Raw genomic sequence first — 20662 nt, forward strand, 5'->3', positions numbered from 1 at the left:
TGAGATCACACATGGGTGAAGGGGAGTGGGGGGTATAGGGGAATTTAAAAAAATTTCTAATATAATATTTCTAATTGCGTTGCATTTATATATAGCAAAGGGAAGTCTATAGCAATTAGGTATATTTTAATCTAGTCAACCATGTATGTTACAAAACGAATATGGATTTTGAATTTGATGTTTGTAATTCTTTTTCGGTTTTGGAATAGGTTTTTTTTAAAATTAAAAAAAAGACCATCTTAGAAGCATTGGTGCGTGGAAAAGAGACAGTAGACAAAGTGGGTGGGTTTGCTGGTGGAACTGGTCTCTCTTAAGCTCAGGGCAGATAAAGTTATTACATAGTGATGCAGAAGGTAGTGATGGCCACCAGGCTATGTGGATTTGACAGAGGATTAGACAAATCCATGGAGAATAGGACTATTGACCATTATTACTATGTTCTTTTCTCCATAGTTGAAGGCAGGCAAAGCTTCTGGATACCAGTTGCTGGAAACCACAGGAGGGGAGAGTCATAAAATCCTAGAATTCTAAAGTTGGAAGGGACCCTGAGGGTCATCTAGTCCAACCCCCCAAAAAAAATTCTCAACCACCGTGGAACTCGAACCCACCACCCTGAGATTGAGAGTCTCATTGCACCCGGGTCCCTCATGCGGGTTTCTCATTGAAGCATCTGCGGAGGCCACTGAGAATGAACAGAACGAGGAGGGCCAGGGGGGCCTGATCTACCAGGAGCCTCTTTCTAGGCTCCTGACGCTGAAGAGTTTTCTTGGCAGGGATACTGGAGTGGCTTGCCAGTTCCTGCTCCAGGCTCAACATCAAAAAAACGAAGATCATGGCCACTGGTCCCATCACCTCCTGGCAAACAGAAGGGGAAGAAATGGAGGCAGTGAGAGATTTTACTTTCTTGGGCTCCATGATCACTGCAGATGGTGACAGCAGTCACAAAATTAAGACGCCTGCTTCTTGGGAGAAAAGCAGTGACAAACCTAGACAGCATCTTAAAAAGATCTCCGAAGTGACAAACCTAGACAGCATCTTAAAAAGATCTCCGAAGAATGGATGCTTTTGAATTATGGTGCTGGAGAGTCCCATGGACTGCAAGAAGATCAAACCTACCCATTCTGAAGGAAATCAGCCCTGAGTGCTCACTGGAAGGACAGATCCTGAAGCTGAGGCTCCAGTACTTTGGTCACCTCATGAGTAGAGAAGACTCCCTGGAAAAGACCCTGATGTTGGGAAAGATGGAGGGCACAAGGAGAAGGGAACGACAGAGGACGAGATGGTTGAACAGTGTTCTCAAAGCTACGAACATGAGTTTGACCAAACTGCGGGAGGCAGTGGAAGACAGGAGTGCCTGGCGTGCTCTGGTCCTGGGGGTCACGAAGAGTCGGACACGACTAAACAACGCTGAAGAACCCAAGGGCCAGCCTTGCTCAGGCCATTGCCTGGCGCAGCGCTTTGGAGACGTGGAGCGCTTTTTACGCATCTTGCCAAGCGCCTTGCTTCCTTGGGAAGAACGCACGCCTCCCACCCTTGGGGTACGCCTCCCTCTTCTGTCCGGGCCGGGAAGGGTTAAGGGCTGCTTCCTCCCTCCTCCTCCTCCTCCTCCCCCACCTCCCCCTCCCTCCCCTGCGTGCAGTGCGTGCTGACGGAGGCAGGTGATCCGACCGCATCGCCTCCCTCCAGCATCCTTCTCCGCCAGGGCGCGCGACTGGGTGCGGTCCTCTCTTCTCTCTGCCGCAGCCGCAACCAGCGCGGCCGTCCTTGCGCCGCTGCCGTCGGATGGCGATGGCCGGAGCCCCGAGGCGCGCGGCTCTTTCTGAAGCCTGACTTGGTGTCTGCAAGCAGTTGAGCCGGAGAGAGAGAGAGAAAGACAGGCAGGCAGGCAGACAGACGGAGCGAAAGAAAAGAGGTGGGGCTGCAAGGCCGGATCTCTCCCCCCGCCATCCATCACCCCACCGTCCCCTCTCTCAGCCATGAGGCTCCGAAGGACCCCCCTTTCTCCTCCTCGGGTGGGCGATGCCCTTTGAAAGCAAGCGGGTCTCCATTCTCCCTTTTGGGGCTTGCCGGCCCTCTGCTTTGGATATTGGCAAATCGGATATAGGACAATTTCCTCCCCATCCCTGATCATCTTTCTCTTGGGATCTCCGGACTCTTCAACCCCCTGCCAAAGGGAGAGGCTCCGAATTTGGTTGCCCCGCTTTTCTGAATGACTCTAGATTTTTATTATTATTAATTGCTGGGTGTTTGTTTGTCTTACTTAAGTGGGGTTCCGCCTCTGATCAAGCTTGGGTGCTTTTGCCAACCGCACTTTTATTTTTTTGTGCAAAATCACGCCTGTAAGGTAAGGGGAGAGAGAGAGTTGGGTCGCCACTGAACTGGTGGCTCCTATTGTCTGTGTGTGTATCTATCTATATCTGGGGAGGGGGAGGGAGGTGAGTAGGTGTTCCCCAAACGTGGAGGGAGGAGTGGAACTGGACCAGGCTGCCAAGATGGCCTGGCCTTGCATCAGCCGGGCCTGCTGCATCGCCCGCTTCTGGAACCAGCTGGACAAAGCCGACATCGCCGTGCCTTTGGTCTTCACCAAATACTCGGAAGCCACCGAGATCCCGGGGACCCATGTTGTGGTGCAGCAGCAGCAGCAGCAGCACCACCTGCCACGCCCATCCTCGGCCATCGAGACCCAGCCCTCTGCCCTTGGTGGGGGTGACCTGGATGCGGTTGCCAGGGCGACCTCTGCAGCTGTGGACCACACGGCCCCGGGAGGCCATCACAAGCCTGGGCAGCAGCCGAAAGACCCGTCGGCCGACTCGGTGATGCGCCAGGACTACAAGGCTTGGAAGGTGCAGAGACCCGAGCCCAGCTGCAAGCCGAAGAGCGAGTACCAGCCGTCGGACACGCCCTTTGAGAAGGAGAGCCAGTACCAGAAGGATTTCCGCGCCTGGCCTATCCCCAAGAGAGGCGACCATCCCTGGATCCCCAAACCTATGCCCATTCCTGCCGTGGATCTGGACAAAGGCTCCAAGGAGAGGCCTGGGAGCCTGGAGAGGAGGAGGAAGACCCACGTGGCTCCAGAAAAGGAGGAGAGAGGGAAGGAAGAGGAGGCCAACCCCACCAGGCCTGAAGAAGGGAGGGTCAAGAAGACCAAGAAGAAGGTCCTTGTATCTGAGGGTGACCCGATAGAGCAGCAACAGCAGGTGGCGGCCGGGTACTCCACGTCGCTCGACACCAGCAAAGGACGGGCGGCCGTGGATGCGCTCAACCGGCAGATCAAGGAGGAAGTCACAGCCCGGGTGAGCACCTCTTCCTACAGGTAAGAAGCCCAGCAGGTTGACCCATACATGGTAGGACTTCCTACTTGGTCCATTTGCGCGGTTGGAGGTGGGCCTGGCCGCCAGGCGGAGGGAGGGGGCTGGCCGAATTCGTGGGAGATGCTTGGATCTTTGTCGCCGGGAATAATAATAATAATAATTTATTTGTACCCCACCCATCTGGCTGGGTTTCCCCAGCCACCCTGGGCAATTTCCGACAAGGATTAAAAATACAGTGGTACCTCGGGTTACGCTTCAGGTTACAGACTCCGCTAACCCAGAAATAGTGCCTCAGCTTAAGAACTTTGCTTCAGGATGAGAACAGAAATCGTGCTCTGGCAGCGCGGCGGCAGCAGGAGGCCCCATTAGCTAAAGTGGTGCTTCAGGTTAAGAACAGTTTCAGGTTAAGAACAGACCTCCAGAACGAATTAAGTTCTTAACCCAAGGTACAACTGTACATCAAAATGTCACACATTAAAAACCTCCCTGAACAGGGCTGCCTTCAGATGTCTTCTAAATGTCAGGTAGTTGTTTATCTCTTTGACATCTGACAGGAGGGCGTTCCACAGGGCGGGCGCCACTACCAAGAAGGCCGTCTGCCTGGTTCCTTGTAGATTTGCTTCTCGCAATGTGGGAACTGCCAAAAGGCCCTCAGAGCTGGACCTCAGCATCCGGGCAGAACAATGGGGGTGGAGATGCTCCTTCAGGTCTACTGGGCACAAACCACAAGGCGGTTCTCCTCCATAAACCACATAACATGAGGAACATCAGAATCTGCCTTATATACTACTGCTCCATCTAGCTCCCTATTGCCTACACTGACCGGCATCAGTTCTGCAGGGTTTCAGGCAAGGGAGAATCTCCCAACCCTACCTGGAGGCCCCAAGAATTGAAGCTGGGCCTTCTGCAAGCAAAGCAGATGTTCTGCAGCCCAGCTGCTGCCATCGCCAAAGGAGGTCATTGTTAGGACCCATGCTATGCATGCAGAATCTTCCAGGTTCCATCCCTGACATTTCCCATTGAGAAGATGCTTGACTACGGGGATAGGAATGTTCTCCTGGGTACCGAAGAGCCTCTGCCATTCAGAATAGACAATATGGAGGCAGGTGGGTCAGTGGTCGGCATATACATGTTTGTATGAATGGTTTGCATTCAGATTAGTGAAAACCACGCAGGAGAAGTCCCTAGGAGATTGTTTCCCAGTTCAATAACTGCGGGGGCACATTATATACAGTGGTACCTTGGGTTAAGTACTTAATTCGTTCCGGAGGTCCGTTCTTAACCTGAAACTGTTCTTGACCTGAAGCACCACTTTAGCTAATGGGGCCTCCTGCTGCTGCAGCGCTGCCAGAGCACAATTTGTGTTCTCATCCTGAAGCAAAGTTCTGAACCTGAAGCACTATTTCTGGATTAGCGGAGTCTGTAACCTGAAGCGTATGTAACCTGAAGCGTATGTAACCAGAGGTTTTTTTTGTGTTTCATGTAAACTACTTAGAGGTTATGATGATTTAAAATATATGTGAATCCTGAATAACCTCTAAGTAGTTTACATGAAACACAAAAAAAACTGACTTTAAAATGGCTGATAAGCTCAGATGTTAAAAACAAAATGAAACCAGCAGATTAAAAAAATATAAAAATATAAACTAAAATTACACGTGAAAATACATGTTGAATTGACATGTCTGAGTAGGCATGCTTCAACCAAAAAAACGGTATTAGCAGGTCCTGAAAGGCACACTGGCCTAATATCACTGGGCAGGGAGTTCCAAAGAATATGCTGTAATACAGAAGGCTTGATTCCTTGCAAGGCGAGAAAGAAGATTATGTAGCCTTTGTGAAACTACATGTGGTTGGAGAGAGAAAGGGCTGGCAGGTTCAGAAGAACTGAGGCTCAGAAGGCTTTAGGATTATATCTTTAGCCAAGGGTAGCAGGGTAGCTCTCTGAATCTTGTTCTATTACAGTTCCCATCATTCCTGACCATCGGCCAAGGCTGATGGGAGTTGTAGTCCAGCCTCTTCTGGAGGCTGCGCCTGTCTTAAGACACTTGACTAAGACGGTAGCCCCACCATATGCTGACCTGGGAGCAACTTGCCTTGAACCAAAGGGCGGTTCCTTGGGAGGAGACCTGCATAGCGTTGCAAATCAGCAATCAACAGCTGGCTGTTTTCGGTTATGACCATAGCTGTCAACCTTCCCTTTTTTTGCGGGAAATCCCCTTATTCCAGCGCCGTTTCCCGCTGCTTCCTGCTGCTCTCCCGGATTGTTAGATATCCCGTAGACTGTCCCCAGGACAGGTGAGGCTGCTGATCCCTTATTTTCGAGGCTGCTGGTCCCTTATTTTCAAATCTGAAAGTTGACAGCTATGGTTGTGACCCAGCTGTGTCTTAATCTTTGAATGCTAGTGGAATAGTAAGTCTCGGGTGTGGCATTCTCAGTTCCTGGGGGCTGAGCAGGGAATGAATGGGGTGCAAACAGCAGGTCGAGGGAACTTATTTATTGTGTACGATGCTGTTATACAAGCAGCTTCCCATTTAAAGAGGAGTTATATTCCAAGGCATCGTGCATTTAAATGAAATTATGTGTCTGTCCATCTATATTGATATCTAATCTCTCTATCGATCTATATGTTGTTTCTTTATTAAAGGATCGCTCACAAGGGTACATACAACACCTCTGTTTTCAACAACAACAATAACAACAACAACAACAACAACAACAACAACAACAATTATTATTATTTATTATTTATACCCCGCCCATCTGGCTGGATTTCCCCAGCAGCTCTGGGTGGCTTGCAGCAAAATATTTAAAATACAATAATTTGTCAAATATTAAAAGCTTCCCTAAACAGGGCTGCCTTCAGACATCTTCTAAAAGTCAGACAGTTGTTCGCAATGGACACTCGGGTTGTAAATGTGATCCGTGCGGGACTTACGTTTGCAACTCGCAGCATTCACAACCCGCAGCAGCGCATCTGCGCACGCATGGGTTGTGATTCAGCACTTCTGCGCATGCGCAAAGCATGACTTAGCACCTCTGTGCATGTGTGACCGCCGAAACCCGTAAGTAACCCGTTCCAGTACTTCCGGTTTCTGGTGGTCCGTAACCCAAAAAAACAACAACCTAAAGCTGCTGTAACCTGAGGTATGACTGTATTTCCTTGACATCTGATGGGAGGGCGTTCCACAGGGCGGGCGCCACCACTGAGAAGGCCCTCTGCCTGGATGGCTCCTTAAACTAAGGTTTAAAGGTAAAGGGACCCCTGACCATTAGGTCCAGTCATGGCCAACTCTGGGGTTTTGGCGCTCATCTCACTTTATTGGTCGAGGGAGCCGGCGTACAGCTTCCGGGTCATGTGGCCAGCATGACTAAGCAGCTTCTGGCAAACCAGAGCAGCACATGGAAATGCCGTTTACCTTCCTGCCGGAGCGGTACCTATTTATCTACTTGCACTTTGATGTGCTTTTGAACGGCTAGGTTGGTAGGAGCAGGGACCGAGCAACGGGAGCTCACTCCATCGCGGGGATTTGAACTGCCGACCTTCTGATCGGCAAGTCCTAGGCTCTGTGGATTAACCCACAGTGCCACCTGCGTCCAGTCTGGTTGCCATTTTGGAGGCAAGATGGCTCTAAAGCCTCATTTTTCAAACGATGAACTGACTGTGATCAGGACCTGATTTAGGTTTGATGAGGCCCTAAGCTACTCAAGGTAATGGGGCCCTTTATATGTCCAGCTGTCCTTTGTCAACAACAAATTATTGCAGTTTTTGTTGTTGAATATATGCTATATGACAATTTATGGACCTAATAGGTATCTCAAGGCATTGCACATGTTGCCGTGCAACCAGTCCTTGCAGAATATAGGCACCCTGTATATAGAAAGGAGCAAACCAGTGATATTTTAGGGAGCAGGCTAGCAGGTGGGGCCCATTCCTTACATCCTAGGAACCTACACAACACAAAACACTGTTGCTGTATGTAGGTTTTATTTTATTTGTTTTTTATCTTATATTTTAGAAATATGCACCCAGTGTTTTTTTCCTTTAAATTTTTTTTGGGGGCCCCAAGAGAGTGGGGCCCTAAGCTATAGCTTGTTTAGCTTATATGCAAATCTGGCGCTGACTGTGATTGATTCTCAGATGAACATACCCCCAAAATTTGTTCGTAATACCAAAAAAAGGGGTTGTAATCCAAAAATAGTTTGCAAACCGGGACACGCACTTCCGGTCTTGACGTGTTTGTAATCCATAACGTATGCAAACCTGACTGTTTTTAAACCAAGGTACCACTGTACTATTAGAAATATATAGAGGCCGATAGTTATGAAATGATTGTGAGGTTTTGTAAGTTAACTGTTTATATTTGGACTTTTCTGCTGTACTTTATTGGAAGGAGAAAAATAAGCATTTCCTTAATAACAATTTAAACAATTTGGTTAACTAAAACAATAACATTATAGCATACGTATCCATGTTTGTTAACTGATGTGGTTAAGCAATTAAACACACACACACACACACACACACACACACACACACACACACCTTAGGCTGAGTTTTGGCACACAGGAAAAACTTAAAACTTATGTAACTCACTCTTCTTCAAAAACAAGTATATGTGATAATATCTTGTCGTTAGAAAAAAAAAACTGCTCCAGATAATCTTACAGAAACCTCTGAAAGAGCATGACTTTGTGAATGGGTTAATGGAAAAATTTAAACATTGCATATAAAGTCTCATGCTACGTAATTAAAAACAAATCCACATTTCCTGGTGAATAGCCTTTGGACTATAATGTAACTTAAATAGAAAACTATCTTTAGAAAGATTGCACCCCCCAAAAAAGCATTTTTTAAAAAACTGATTTAAATTTTTAAAAAATCCAATTTAATTTTTTAAAAAATAAATCTGATTTTTATTATTTATTTTTTAAAAAATAATTGATTGATTGATTGATTTTTTAAAAAATCATTAATTTTTATACACCCTGGCCAGTTTCCAGGCATACCTGCTGCTTGCCAAGAGGGGAAGATGCAAAGCGAGGGGTGGTCGTGGCTGTGTAGACCAGGGGTCAGCAAACTTTTTCAGCAGGGGGTCGGTCCACCGTCCCTCAGACCTTGTGGGGGGCCGGACTATATTTTGGAAAAAAAATAATGAATGAATTCCTTTGCCTCACAAATAACCCAGAGATGCATTTTAAATAAAAGCACACATTCTGTTCATGTAAAAACACCAGGCAGGCCCCACAAATAACCCAGAGATGCATTTTAAATAAAAGCACACATTCTGTTCATGTAAAAACACCAGGCAGGCCCCACAAATAACCCAGAGATGCATTTTAAATAAAAGCACACATTCTACTCATGCGAAAACATGCTGATTCCTGGACCATCCGCAGGCCGGATTTAGAAGGCGATTGAGCCGGATCCGGGCCCTGGGCCTTAGTTTGCCTACGCATGGTGTAGATGCACTGGCGAAGCCGATCCGGTACTCCCACCGCCCAAACATAGTTGCTCCTCACCCCTTCCTTTCACCATTTCTTGTTTCTGTCGCCCTTCTCCTGTGTGTGAGGACCGGTTATCATTTAGCAGAGGACCTTGCAATTTTTCTCCCTGCCCTCGTCGGTCAGCACAATGCCATCCCTGAAAAGCTGGGAAGGCCGTCAAGTCTGGAAAACAGGAATAGAATCGTATGTCTTCCAGATGCAGTTATATTTAATTAAAAGGGACGCCGTGAATCATCTTCTGGTTTTCTAAAAAGGCACTGCAGAGCGCTCCTCCCATTTCAATTAGCCGCGACTGTGTGCAGAGAGCCTTTCGGCATCCCTGTTTCCTAAAAAGCACCCACACACCCGCCAGTGAAAACCAGGGCTGATTTTCTGCTGTGTGTGGGTTTTTTTGGAGAAATCTCCTTCGGTTTTTCCAAATGGTTTTGCTACATATCTTTAAGAAGTGATGGTACGGTGTGTGCATGTGTGTTTGATGTGTGTATGAGAGAGAGAACGGTCTTGTTTCTCCTTTCCTTAAAATAATCAAGGATAACCAAAATTGTGTGACAGTGTTAGTGCAGACAACACAGTGTTCAGAACACTTTGCTGCTCTTAGTTTCAGTGAATGGAATCCACATGTAAAAATTAAGTACAGTAATTCTTGTCTGGAAAGGTAGTTGTTCGACCGTGGCTGTAGGAGCAAACATGGCAATGGCTTTTTATTTCCCAATATTGTTAATGCATTAAACCATGCGTAGGCAAACTAAGGCCCAGGGGCCGGATCCGGCCCAATCGCCTTCTCAATCCGGCCCGCGGACGGTCCGGGAATCTACGTGTTTTTACATGAGTAGAATGTGTCCTTTTATCTAAAATGCATCTCTGGGTTATTTGTGTGGCCTGCCTGGGGTTTTTACATGAGTAGAATGTGTGCTCTTATTTATAATGCATCTCTGGGTTATTTGTGGGGCATAGGAATACATTCATTCCCCCCCCCAAAAAAAATATAGTCCAGCCCCCCACAAGGTCTGAGGGACAGTGGTCCGGTCCCCTCCTGAAAAAGTTTGCTGACCCCTGCATGATAAAACAGACAAGATCTATGGGTCAATACGCACATTAACCTCCATTTTTTAAGGCTTTGAGTTGGTGAAAGTACTGGGGGGCGCTAGGTTGGGGAATGCTGTTTTTAAGCGCATCCTAGAAACAGACAACGGAGACAAATGTTTTTTGCAAATGCATGCACAACAACTACGGCTGCAACGTTTGCTTGAATGCTTAGTCAATCGGTAGAGCGTGTGACTTAATCTCAGGATTGTGGGTCCTAGGTGCATATTGGGCAGAAAATTCCTGCGTTGCAGGGGGTTGGACTAGATGACCCACGGGGTCCCTTCCAACTCTGCAGTTCTATGATTCTAATTAGAATGATTTGATTAGATAAGATTGATTGATTGATTGATTGACTGATTGATTGATTAGATCTGGTTTGTTTGTTGGTTTGTTTGGTTAGATGAATTGATCTATTAGATGAATTAATCAACTGTCAATTGGTCAACAGGCTAATATTATTGTTATTTTTAAAAAAAGTTTTTATTTATACTCTTCAAATGTATACATTTCATTAATTTTACAATCATTTGAACATTTCAAGGTTTGACTTCCTTTTGTTTTTTTAGCAAGCCCTTCCTTTTGTTTTTTTAGCAGTGAAGGCATCTGCCTGATGTCAATAGGGAATCCCACAATGTAGGTGTTGCCACACTAAAATATCAATTTCTTAAGAATGCAAAATGGGTATTGTTGTTGTTTAGTCGTTTAGTCGTGTCCGACTCTGTCGTCCCCTTCTCCTTGTGCCCTCCGTCTTTCCCAACATCAGGGTCTTTTCCAGGGAGTCTTCTCTTCTCATGAGGTGGCCAAAGTCTTGGAGCCTCAGCTTCAGGATCTGTCCTTCCAGTGAGCACTCAGGGCTGATTTCCTTCAGAATGGAGAGGTTTGATCTTCTTGCAGTCCATGGGACTCTCAAGAGTCTTCTCCAGCACCAGAATTCAAAAGCATCCATTCTTCGGCGATCAGCCTTCTTTATGGTCCAGCTCTCACTTCCATACATCACTACTGGGAAAACAAGAGCTTTAACTATACAGACCTTTGTTGGCAAGGTGATGTCTCTGCTTTTTAAGATGCTGTCTAGGTTTGTCATTGCTTTTCTCCCAAGAAGCAGGCGTCTTTTAATTTCGTGGCTGCTGTCACCATGGGTATTATGTGGCACCTATCAATAACGATTTGCTTGGATAAGACTTACTTGGGTTAGCTCCTTTGCTTCTCAGCTATAAAGGCTGCACACCAGCCAAGCTGCAAAACTCGCTGATCTTGAGACCTGGGAGAGATTGGTGGGATTGGTCACCTGGCTGAGTCTAAGGTGGCTTCACGTGTGTGGAAGGGGATGGGTGGGAAAAGCAGGTGAAAGCATTTGTGCTGTAAAACGGGCAACCTGTAAATCAATATCGTTTGCATTTAAGCGTTTATGCTTGACACAAAGAAAAGGCCAGAGGGATTTCAGGTCTGATGCAATAAGACCGCTGGTGCGGATGGTGACAAAAAAAGGGACAGTGAAACACAGTGGATAATATTTTTAAATACACACACACACACACACACACACACACACAAATCAAATCCCTGTTTAGGGAAGCTTTTAATGTCTGATGCATTACTGTATTTTAATATTTTGTTGGAAGCCTCCCAGAGTGGCTGGGGAAGCCCAGCCAGATGGGCGGGGTATAAATAATAAATAATAATAATAATAATAATAATAATTATTATTATTATTATTATTATTATTATTATTATTATTGACAGTCCTTGTGGTTTCAGTGGATGTTATGTCCAAGTTAGGATGCTATATCCTATTCTCACTATGTGAATGGACCTGTTGGATGTGACCATTTAGATCAGGAACGCCCAGACTCTGTGCTGGTGTCAGATCAGGGTGCCAAGAGCAGGTCAAGTAAGGACTCACATGGCATCATTGAAGTTAACTATTTATGCCCAGAAACAAGCAGCTCAGGAGGCCAGACCTTAGGAGCACAACTCTGTCCGGTAGATCATGCCTTGATGCCACAGTTCCCTAAGTCTCCTTCTCCCCTGGACCCTTCCCAAGCAATCTGAGACTTTGCCGCCTTGCGTGTCTCTGCTCCATCCTCTTCATACCACTTCTGGTCCTAGGAGACCGGGGAGGGGGTCTGGTTGCAGCAGGAGGGGGAGACCCCAGCTTCTTCTGCAGCCTGCTTCTTGGTCTCCCTCCTCTCCTGCTTCCTCTTCTGCCTCTGATTCTGCACTGCTCTCTGCCACAGTTTCTTCCTGCTCACTAAACCCTGTTACTTCTTCAGCTTCCAACACCTTCTGCTCCCAGTCTTCGCCCTCTGAACACTCATAGTTGTCCCACCACCAATCCCCAGGCTCTGAGCCTTCTTCCCTTGGGGGTTCCCCAGCTGGTTCTTCCCATCATTTTCCAGCCAGTCCATGACAGCTGGGGGTCACAAGCAGGCCCAGACAGAGGGGGGGCCATACGGGCCACTTGGCCCAGGCCTCCAATTCCAAAGGGGGCCTCGGTCAGCATATTTATCTATATTTTCCATTTTGTCTTTATATGCAGATGCGGTTCAAGCCTTGAAATAGAATTATTTGTCAGCATAACTTTTGTGAAAAATATTTATATATTTACTTATTTATAAGACCAGTTATCCCCAGGGTAAAAAAAAGAGGGGGGGCACATTATCTACCTGGCCCAGGCCTCTGCCTAGCTCTGCAAGGCCCTGGTCGCAAGAGACCTGGCTATGATGCTTGGACACATAAAAGAATGAAATAGTGAAAGGTTTTGGTGAACCCAATGTCCCCGGCAACAGCAGACGCCTCTTGTTATGTCTCTGTATGCTCTGTGGCCTCCCCTCCCCCTTCCATTCAGCTGGAGATGAGTCTCTCTCCAACCAGTGTAATCCAATTCAGTGATGTAGCAGAATTAGGTAAAGGGACCCCTGACCATTAGATCCAGTCGTGACCGACTCTGGGGTTGCTGCGCTCATCTCACTTTACTGGCCGAGGGAGCTGGCATACAGCTTCCGGGTCATGTGGCCAGCAGGACTAAGCCGCTTCTGGCGAACCAGAGCAGTGCACGGAAACGCCGTTTACCTTCCTGCTGGAGTGGTACCTATTTATCTACTTGCACTTTTTTTGCATGCTTTCGAACTGCTAGGTTGGCAGGAGCAGGGACTGAGCAACGGGAACTCACCCCGTTGCGGGGATTCGAACCACCCACCTTATGATCAGCAAGTCCTAGGTTCTGTGGTTTAACCCACAGTGCCACCTGTGTCTCGTAGCAGAATTAAGGTAAAGGGACCCCTGACCATTAGGTCCAGTCATGGCCGACTCTGGGGTTGCGATGCTCATCTCGCTTTATTGGCCGAGGGAGCTGGCGTACAGCTTCTGGGTCATGTGGCCAGCATAACTAAGCTGCTGCTGGTGAACCAGAGCAGTGCACGAAAACGCTGTTTACCTTCCCGCCGCAGCTATACCTATTTATCTACTTGCACTGATGTGCTTTCGAACTGCTAGGTTGGCAGGAGCAGGGACTGAGCAACGGGAGCTCACCCCATCACAGGGATTCGAACCGCCGACCTTCTGATCAGCAAGTCCTAGGCTCTGTGGCTTAACCCACAGCGCCACCTGCGTCCCGTAGCAGAATTAGCTTCCCTTTAAAAAAAGTTTTCCACTGTATATCTGTGTCAGTTCTTCCTGTGGGCTTTCTGAAGAGGCACACCCAGATCGGCAACTCACACAGAGAGAATGGAGTTGGACTCCTCACCTTTACACACTCAGGTGCACTCCTGTTTTAATTCAGGGGGGGAAAGAGTGTGCCTCAGTATTGGAAAAGGTGCTTCACAGATAGCGAGAGATTTGAACCTGCATTTTCTAGTTGGTTTCGTTAAGGCTCTTTAGATGTCATGCTGATTAAAAGAGTAGAATGTTCGTTTTTGGTCCACACTGCAACCTTTGCAGCTGCCTGGTTTTCGAAATCCCTGCTGCTTGATGAATAATACCCAAGTCCTGCTCACTTTCATTAATAATAGCATTGTCCGGCTAATCGCTGGATAAACATCTTAGCTCTTCTTCGGATACTATTTTGAGGATCCAAGTACCCGCCTGATATCCTGACAGCTGAGCTTTGCTGGACATCAATGAGCACAAGCCAACAGAAGAGCTTTTAGACATACAACAATTATAGCCCATGCTTAAAGCTTAATGCTCCTGCTAAATCTTTGACAAGGTTTGCCTCTTCTCTCCCTCACCACTGTGGCCAGTGCACAAAACTCTTCTTGCATATGCTTAATAATAATAATAATCATTTATATCCCACCCATCTGGCTGGGTTTCCCCAGCCACTCTGGGCAGCTCCCAATAGAATATTAAAAACACAATAAAACATTAGACATTAAAAACTTACCTAAACAGGGATGCCTTCAGATGCCTTCTAAAAGTCAGATAGCTGTTTATTTCCTTGACATCTGGTGGGAGGGCGTTCCACAGGGTGGGTGCCACTACTGAGAAGGCCCTCTGCCTGGTTCCCGGTAACTTGGCTTCTCTCAGTGAGGGAACAGCCAGAAGACCCTCGGAGCTGGACCTCAGTGTCCAGGCTGAACGATGGGGGTGGAGATGCTCCTTCAGATATACTGGCCCCAGGCTGTTTAGGGCTTTCAAGGTCAGCACCAACACTTTGAATTATACTCGGAAATGTTTTGGGAGCCAAATGTTTTGTGGTCTTGGCGGCCACACAGTGCAGGATTTATATATAAGCTAAACAAGCTGTAGCTTAGGGCCCCACTCTCTTAGGGGCCCAAAAAAATTTAAAGGAAAAAAACAACTGGGTGTACATTTCCAAAATATAAGATGAAAAACAAAGAAAATAAAACCTACATCATTTTTTTTTTTTTTTTAAAAAGGTAAAGGATCCCTGACAGTTAAGTCCAGTTATGAACTACTCTGGGGTTGCAGCGCTCATCTTGCTTTACTGGCCGAGAGAGGTGATGTTTGTCCTCAGACAGTTTTTCCGGGTCATGTGGCCAGCATGACTAAGCCGCTTCTGGCGAAACCAGAGCAGCACACGGAAACGCCATTTACCTTCCTGCCGGAAAGGTACCTATTTATCTACAGTGGTACCTCAGGTTACATACGCTTCAGGTTACAGACTCTGCTCACCCAGAAATAGTGCTTCAGGTTAAGAACTTTGCTTCAGGATGAGAACAGAAATCATACTGTGGAGGCGTGGCGGCAGCAGGAGGCCCCATTAGCTAAAGTAGTGCTTCAGGTTAAGAACAGTTTCAGGTTAAGAACGGACCTCCGGAACGAATTAAGTACTTAACCCGACGTACCACTGTACTTGCACTTTTTTTGCGTACTTTCGAACTGCTATGTTGGCAGGAGCTGGGACCAAGCAACGGGAGCTCACCCCATCACGGGGATTCGAACTGTCGACCTTCCGATCGGCAAGCCCCAGAGGCTCAGTGGTTTGGATGCCAAGCAACCATGTGTGTGTAAATAATTAGGGTTGTGCTGGGTTCAAATGATGAGGCGACTTTCTGATCGGTAAACCCAAAAGGCTCAGTGGTTTAGACCACAGCGCCACCCACATCCCTACATCATTTTAAGTTAGAGCTTAATATTTATTTTACCATTAATATACCATATTTTCCAGTGTATAAGACGACTGGGCCTATAAGACAACCACCCAACTTTTCCAGTTAAAATGTAGAGTCTGGGATATACTCGTCGTATAAGACTACCCCTCTTCCAATGCACACCAAATAAAAATTTAAAAGACCAGTCTCCAGTCCAGCTCGGAAATCTGCTCCACTTCCCAGTGGCCAGGGGCTTCTGGGGCCAATTTTCAAGCATATTTCTGCTTCATCTAGAGAGCATGGTGTCCTCTGATTTAATTTGCTGTCGTTTTATCCTTTGGTGGGGAGTTGCTGCAGGATCTGCTGCTGTAGTCGGCATATAAAACGACCCCTGACTTTTGAGAAGATTTTCCTGGGTTAAAAAGTAGTCTTATACGCCAGAAAATACAGTACTTCTTCTTAATTGTATTTCACTGTTAATATACTTCTTCATTTCATTTCAGTTCAACAATTACTTTGATAAAATACATATTTTGTTTTGCACAAATGGCTTGAGATGCCTGTTAGGTCCATAAACTACCATAGAGCATATATTCAACACAAAAAACAGCCACCATTTGTTGTTGACAAGGACAGCTAGACATATAAAGGGCCCCATTACCTTCAGTAGCTTCGGGCCTCATCAAACCTCAATCCTGCCGTGTGTGTGTGTGTGTGTGTGTGTGTGTGTAGGGTGGGGGAACTTGCTGAGCCCACCCCCATCTGTGCACCGCAAATTTATTGCCAGGTAATTACTTGTCTGCTGCAGTTACTGCGATGTGATGCAGTTGGGGAAGAAGAAAAGGATGTGTGCAGGCTTGCATTATATCACAGACGCTCCCCTCCCCTAAAGTGCTTTGCTGGCAAGAACTCTGGGCTCAGGTGTGCAGAGGTCAGCAGAGTAGCTCAGAAAGGGAGAGGGGAAATGGATTGAGCCCCTCGCTTGGCTACAAGCCAAATGAGAGAATGTCAAGCACAGCTTTTGAAGCGTCCAACCTCTGCGTTGTTAATGTAAGTATAACATAATATATAGCTAGAAAAGGAGATGGTGTTGGACTTTCAGAGGAAGAGAGGAGAACTAGCCCCGCTGTACATCGGGGAGGGCTGTGTCGAGAGAGTCTCTTCCTTTAAATTCCTAGGAGTTTATCTCAGTAAAGACCTTACTTGGAAAATCAATACAACCCAGGTGGTTAAGAAAGCCCAACAGAGACTCCATCTTCTCAGAGTATTGCAGAAGAACGATGTCAATCAACATTTGATGATCTCCTCCTACTGGTCCACAATAGAAAGTGTCCCTTCCTACTGCATCACGGTGTGGGACGCTGGTTTGACATCAGTGGATAGGAAGCGCCTACAGAGGGTGGTGAATACAGCACAAGATATTATGGGCTATCCCGTGAATCCGCTGGATGAAATAGTGGAAGAACGTTGCCTCAGGAGAGTGAGGAAAATTCTCAGGGGTGATTCACACCCTGGCCGGCACTTTCTTGATCTCCTGCCCTCAGGAAGAAAATATAGAAGCAGGATTAGTCGCACCAACAGGGTAAAGAACAGCTTCTATCCATGGGCTGTTAGGCTGCTGAATGAAAAGATAACAACAGGGCAACTGACTTTCGGGTTTGGTCTGTGTGCATCAGTAAACGAGGGGAATTAAGACTAAGAGAGCTGAGTGGGGGGTGCTCATGTAATCTCACTGTATACAAGTTGTACAAGTGAACAATAAAGTATTTCAATTCAATAACATAATATATAGCTAGAAAAGATAATGAATGGATTCAGAGGACCCTTTTCAGGTAGAATCATAGAACTGCAGAGTTGGTAGGGACCCTGAGACAGGAGCGTACAAAGTGGGGGGCAGAGGGGGCGGGCTGGCCCAGGTGCTACTCTGGGGCGTGTGTGTGTGTGAATGACAAGATGGCCCCTGCCTCTCCCTAGCTGTAGAGCGGCCGAGGGCGCGCGCAGTTAGTATGGGCGCCGCTCGCATAGCGTCCGTATGGGCTGCCGCGCGTGCACACAGTGCAAGGGATGCCGCACATGCGCGCACTGTACGGACATCACGCGTGCGCCATAGGGCGGTTCACCCTGCCCCAGCTGCCGGAGAGGGTTCCTCCTGCCAACGCCCTGAGTCATCTAGTCCAGCCCCCTGAAATGGAGGCTCTGAATCCTTTCCTACCTCCAGTCCTAAGGACCCCAAAACACCTCCTGCCACATTCCTCTCTAAACATCATTTATGCAACAGATACAGAACGAACATATTCCATTCCTTACCATTCCACTTCCTGCCTTTCTGTAGCTTTCTTTTGCAGCAGATATATCCGAAGGGCTTGTTTTCATTTTCGTTTCGTTTTCATTTTCGTTTTTATTATGTATTTTGTGTTTTTATATTGTGGCTTTATGTTGTAATGGCCCTCAAACCTGCAGGTATAGGGCAGTATACAAATTTAATTAATTTGTTGTTGCTGTTGTTCCTTGGCTACTGAACATGCTCAATCTCCAGTGAGCTGTTTGAAAAACAGTGACTTCTCCCTCTGATTATTATTTTTTAAACTTTCCAGTCATTGGGGTTCCCAGTGCTGAGACCTCCTCCTTGCATCTCAGTGGCCCCGGGGAGGGGGTGGTCCATTGGGGCAAATGCAGCTCTGACCCACTAACCTCGTTCTTCGCTCGCCAGTCTTTGCCTGCCTGCCTGCCTTCCTCCTACCTGCCCATCAGCTTCCTCCTCCATAGGCTCACCTTAGCCTTTATAGAAGGAAGAGGATGGGGACAACGCTAGAATTAGTTGCCTCTGCCAGTCATTGGCTCTGGCTCGGCTTATAGAATTATGGAACTGCAGAGTTGGAAGGGGGTCCCAGGGTCATCTAGCCCAACCCCTGCAATGCAGGAACGTCAACTAGAGCATCCATGACTGATGGCCATCCAACCTCTGCTTAAAAACCTCCAAGGAAGGAGAACCCACAACCTCTCTTGGGAGTTTGTTCCACGATCAAACAGCTCTTACCGTCAGAAAGCTATATTCCTGATGTTGAGTCAAAATCTCTTTTCTTGTAACTCGAAGCCGTGGGTTTTGTCAGTATATGGAAACATCACCGCTGCAGACAGCCAGATTGTTGACACTACATGATGCGCTTATAGTGCTGTAATGTCAGAAATAAACATCAGGTAAATAGATTTCTGACTTACTTTCTTTCCCCTGCGGAAGCAGGAGGGAGGGGTTGTGCATTTTACCCACGCTTGGGGAAATGTCGCCTATCAAAATCTCCCTGGTCTGTCCGAGATATCAGCCAGAGGAGGTTACCGGTAAGCAAGCTCCGAGGACAGGGAGAGGGGCCAGCCTCTATGGAGGGGGCTTGCAAACCGACAAGTTCGAGTCCTACCCTCCAGAGCAGGAGAAAACAAGCTTGCTCCTCCTTCCATGGGACAGCCCTTGAGATATTTGAGGATGGCTGTCACGTCTTCTGTCCGTTTCCTCTTCCCCAGGCTAAACATGCTCGGCTCCTTCAACCATTCCTCATCAGGCTTGGTTTCCAGACCCTTGAACATCTTGGAAGCTCCTTGCCTTCTGCTCTCCCAATCACAGCGGTGACCAGCCGCCGCTGGCTACAATCTCTAGGCTCTTTTTGTCGGCCCTCACCACTCATGCTCACAGCTGTTCACCAAGATAGCTGCTACTTGAACCCTCCGTCATTTTCCTTCGGGTTCTTTCCCATTAACAAATCCGCAAGCAGAGTAAGATCTCAGGCATGGAGGAGGAAGGATGAATAATAGTTTTGGTGCAGTGTGCGGGGGTGAAAATTACTTTTCAGAGGCTTGCAGAACATGCAAACAAATAAACATACACTCCTAAGGAGTGGGTGTAATTAAAAGCTTAAAGGTAAAGGTAAAGGTACCCCTGCCCGTACGGGCCAGTCTTGACAGACTCTGGGGTTGTGCGCCCATCTCACTTAAGAGGCCAGGGGCCAGCGCTGTCCGGAGACACTTCCGGGTCACGTGGCCAGCGTGACAAAGCTGCATCTGGCGAGCCAGAGCTGCACACGGAAACGCCGTTTACCTTCCCGCTGGTAAGCGGTCCCTATTTATCTACTTGCACCCGGAGGTGCTTTCAAACTGCTAGGTTGGCAGGCGCTGGGACCGAGCAGCGGGAGCGCACCCCGCCGCAGGGATTCGAACCGCCGACCTTTCGATCAGCAAGTCCTAGGCACTGAGGCTTTAACCCACAGCGCCACCTGCGTCCCTTAATTAAAAGCTTATTGAATGCCAAATCAGGCCAAATCTCAGGTCCTGTTACTTGCAGATCACAGCTGCTTCACAAACTCTCACTAAAACCAGTCACTTGCTGGCACTCACTTTTGTGAATGAGTTTGGCACACCCTGCTTTTCCCAGACCTGTGAAACTCATTCTTGTGAATGGGCTAGTCACATGGCCCAGTGTTTCCAGGCTTGTTGCGTTCTTGTATTTTGAATATGGCCTTATTGAATGCTACTACCTATTGCCTTCCCCATCCCATGAAGCCTGCATTTTCTTAAATCTGGCAACAAAGACCTCCAAAAGGACGTCATGTGAGCTTTCCAGGAGCTGCTCAGATCATGGCAAATCTGTGTAGTCAACATGCAAACTTTTGCAAAATTCCTGCCTGCAAACTGTAGCTCATATCTAGAGTCTTGCAAGAGGACATTGCAATGTTTTAGAGAAGAGCTGTCCAGACCAGGGGTCAGCAACCTTTTTCAGCCATGGGCCGGTCCACCGTCCCACAGACCATGTGGTGGGCCAGACTATATTTTTTTTGGGGGGGGGGGAATGAACAAATTCCTATGTTGCAGATGACACCACCATAATGGGTTTAATAACAGGTGGAGACGAATCAGCGTATAGAGGAGAGGTCAAAAAAATATCTCCATGGTGCCTAGGGAACAACTTGCACCTTCATATCAGCAAGACAAAGGAGATGGTGTTGGACTTTTGGAGGAAGAGAGGAGAATTAGCCCCGCTGTACATCAGGGAGGGCTGTGTGGAGAGAGTCTCTTCCTTTAAATTCCTAGGTGTTTATCTCAGTGAAGACTTTACTTGGAAAATAAATACAACCCAGGGGGTTAAGAAAGCCCAACAGAGACTCCATCTTCTTAGAGTATTGCAGAAGAACGATGTCAATCAACATTTGATGATC

The 20662-nt window shown here is 47.3% G+C and overlaps 1 protein-coding gene and 2 long non-coding RNA genes across 3 annotated transcripts in view; 1 reads left to right on the plus strand and 2 right to left on the minus strand.

Annotated features, from left to right (window-relative positions):
• LOC310843878 overlaps window positions 1-20662 on the minus strand; it is a 165437-nt gene that overhangs the window by 139527 nt on the left and 5248 nt on the right. The gene's annotated exons all lie outside the window — the stretch shown is intronic.
• LOC310843989 lies at window positions 629-11260 on the minus strand. The gene is made up of 4 exons (XR_014563857.1): window positions 11093-11260; window positions 8836-8982; window positions 8323-8446; window positions 629-855 (listed from the first exon to the last, which is right to left on the minus strand). It is a non-coding gene; the product is annotated as an uncharacterized lncRNA (long non-coding RNA).
• The window catches only part of MAP6 (microtubule associated protein 6), a 59905-nt gene continuing 40880 nt past the window's right edge, over window positions 1638-20662 (plus strand). The window contains exon 1 of the mRNA XM_083737016.1: window positions 1638-3313. Coding sequence (XP_083593142.1) covers window positions 2493-3313 — 821 coding nt within the window. The 5' untranslated portion in view covers window positions 1638-2492. The remainder of the gene's footprint in view (window positions 3314-20662) is intronic.

The sequence above is a fragment of the Podarcis gaigeae genome, assembly GCF_964106915.1.
Source record: "Podarcis gaigeae genome assembly, chromosome: 4".
Lineage (NCBI taxonomy): Eukaryota > Metazoa > Chordata > Lepidosauria > Squamata > Lacertidae > Podarcis > Podarcis gaigeae.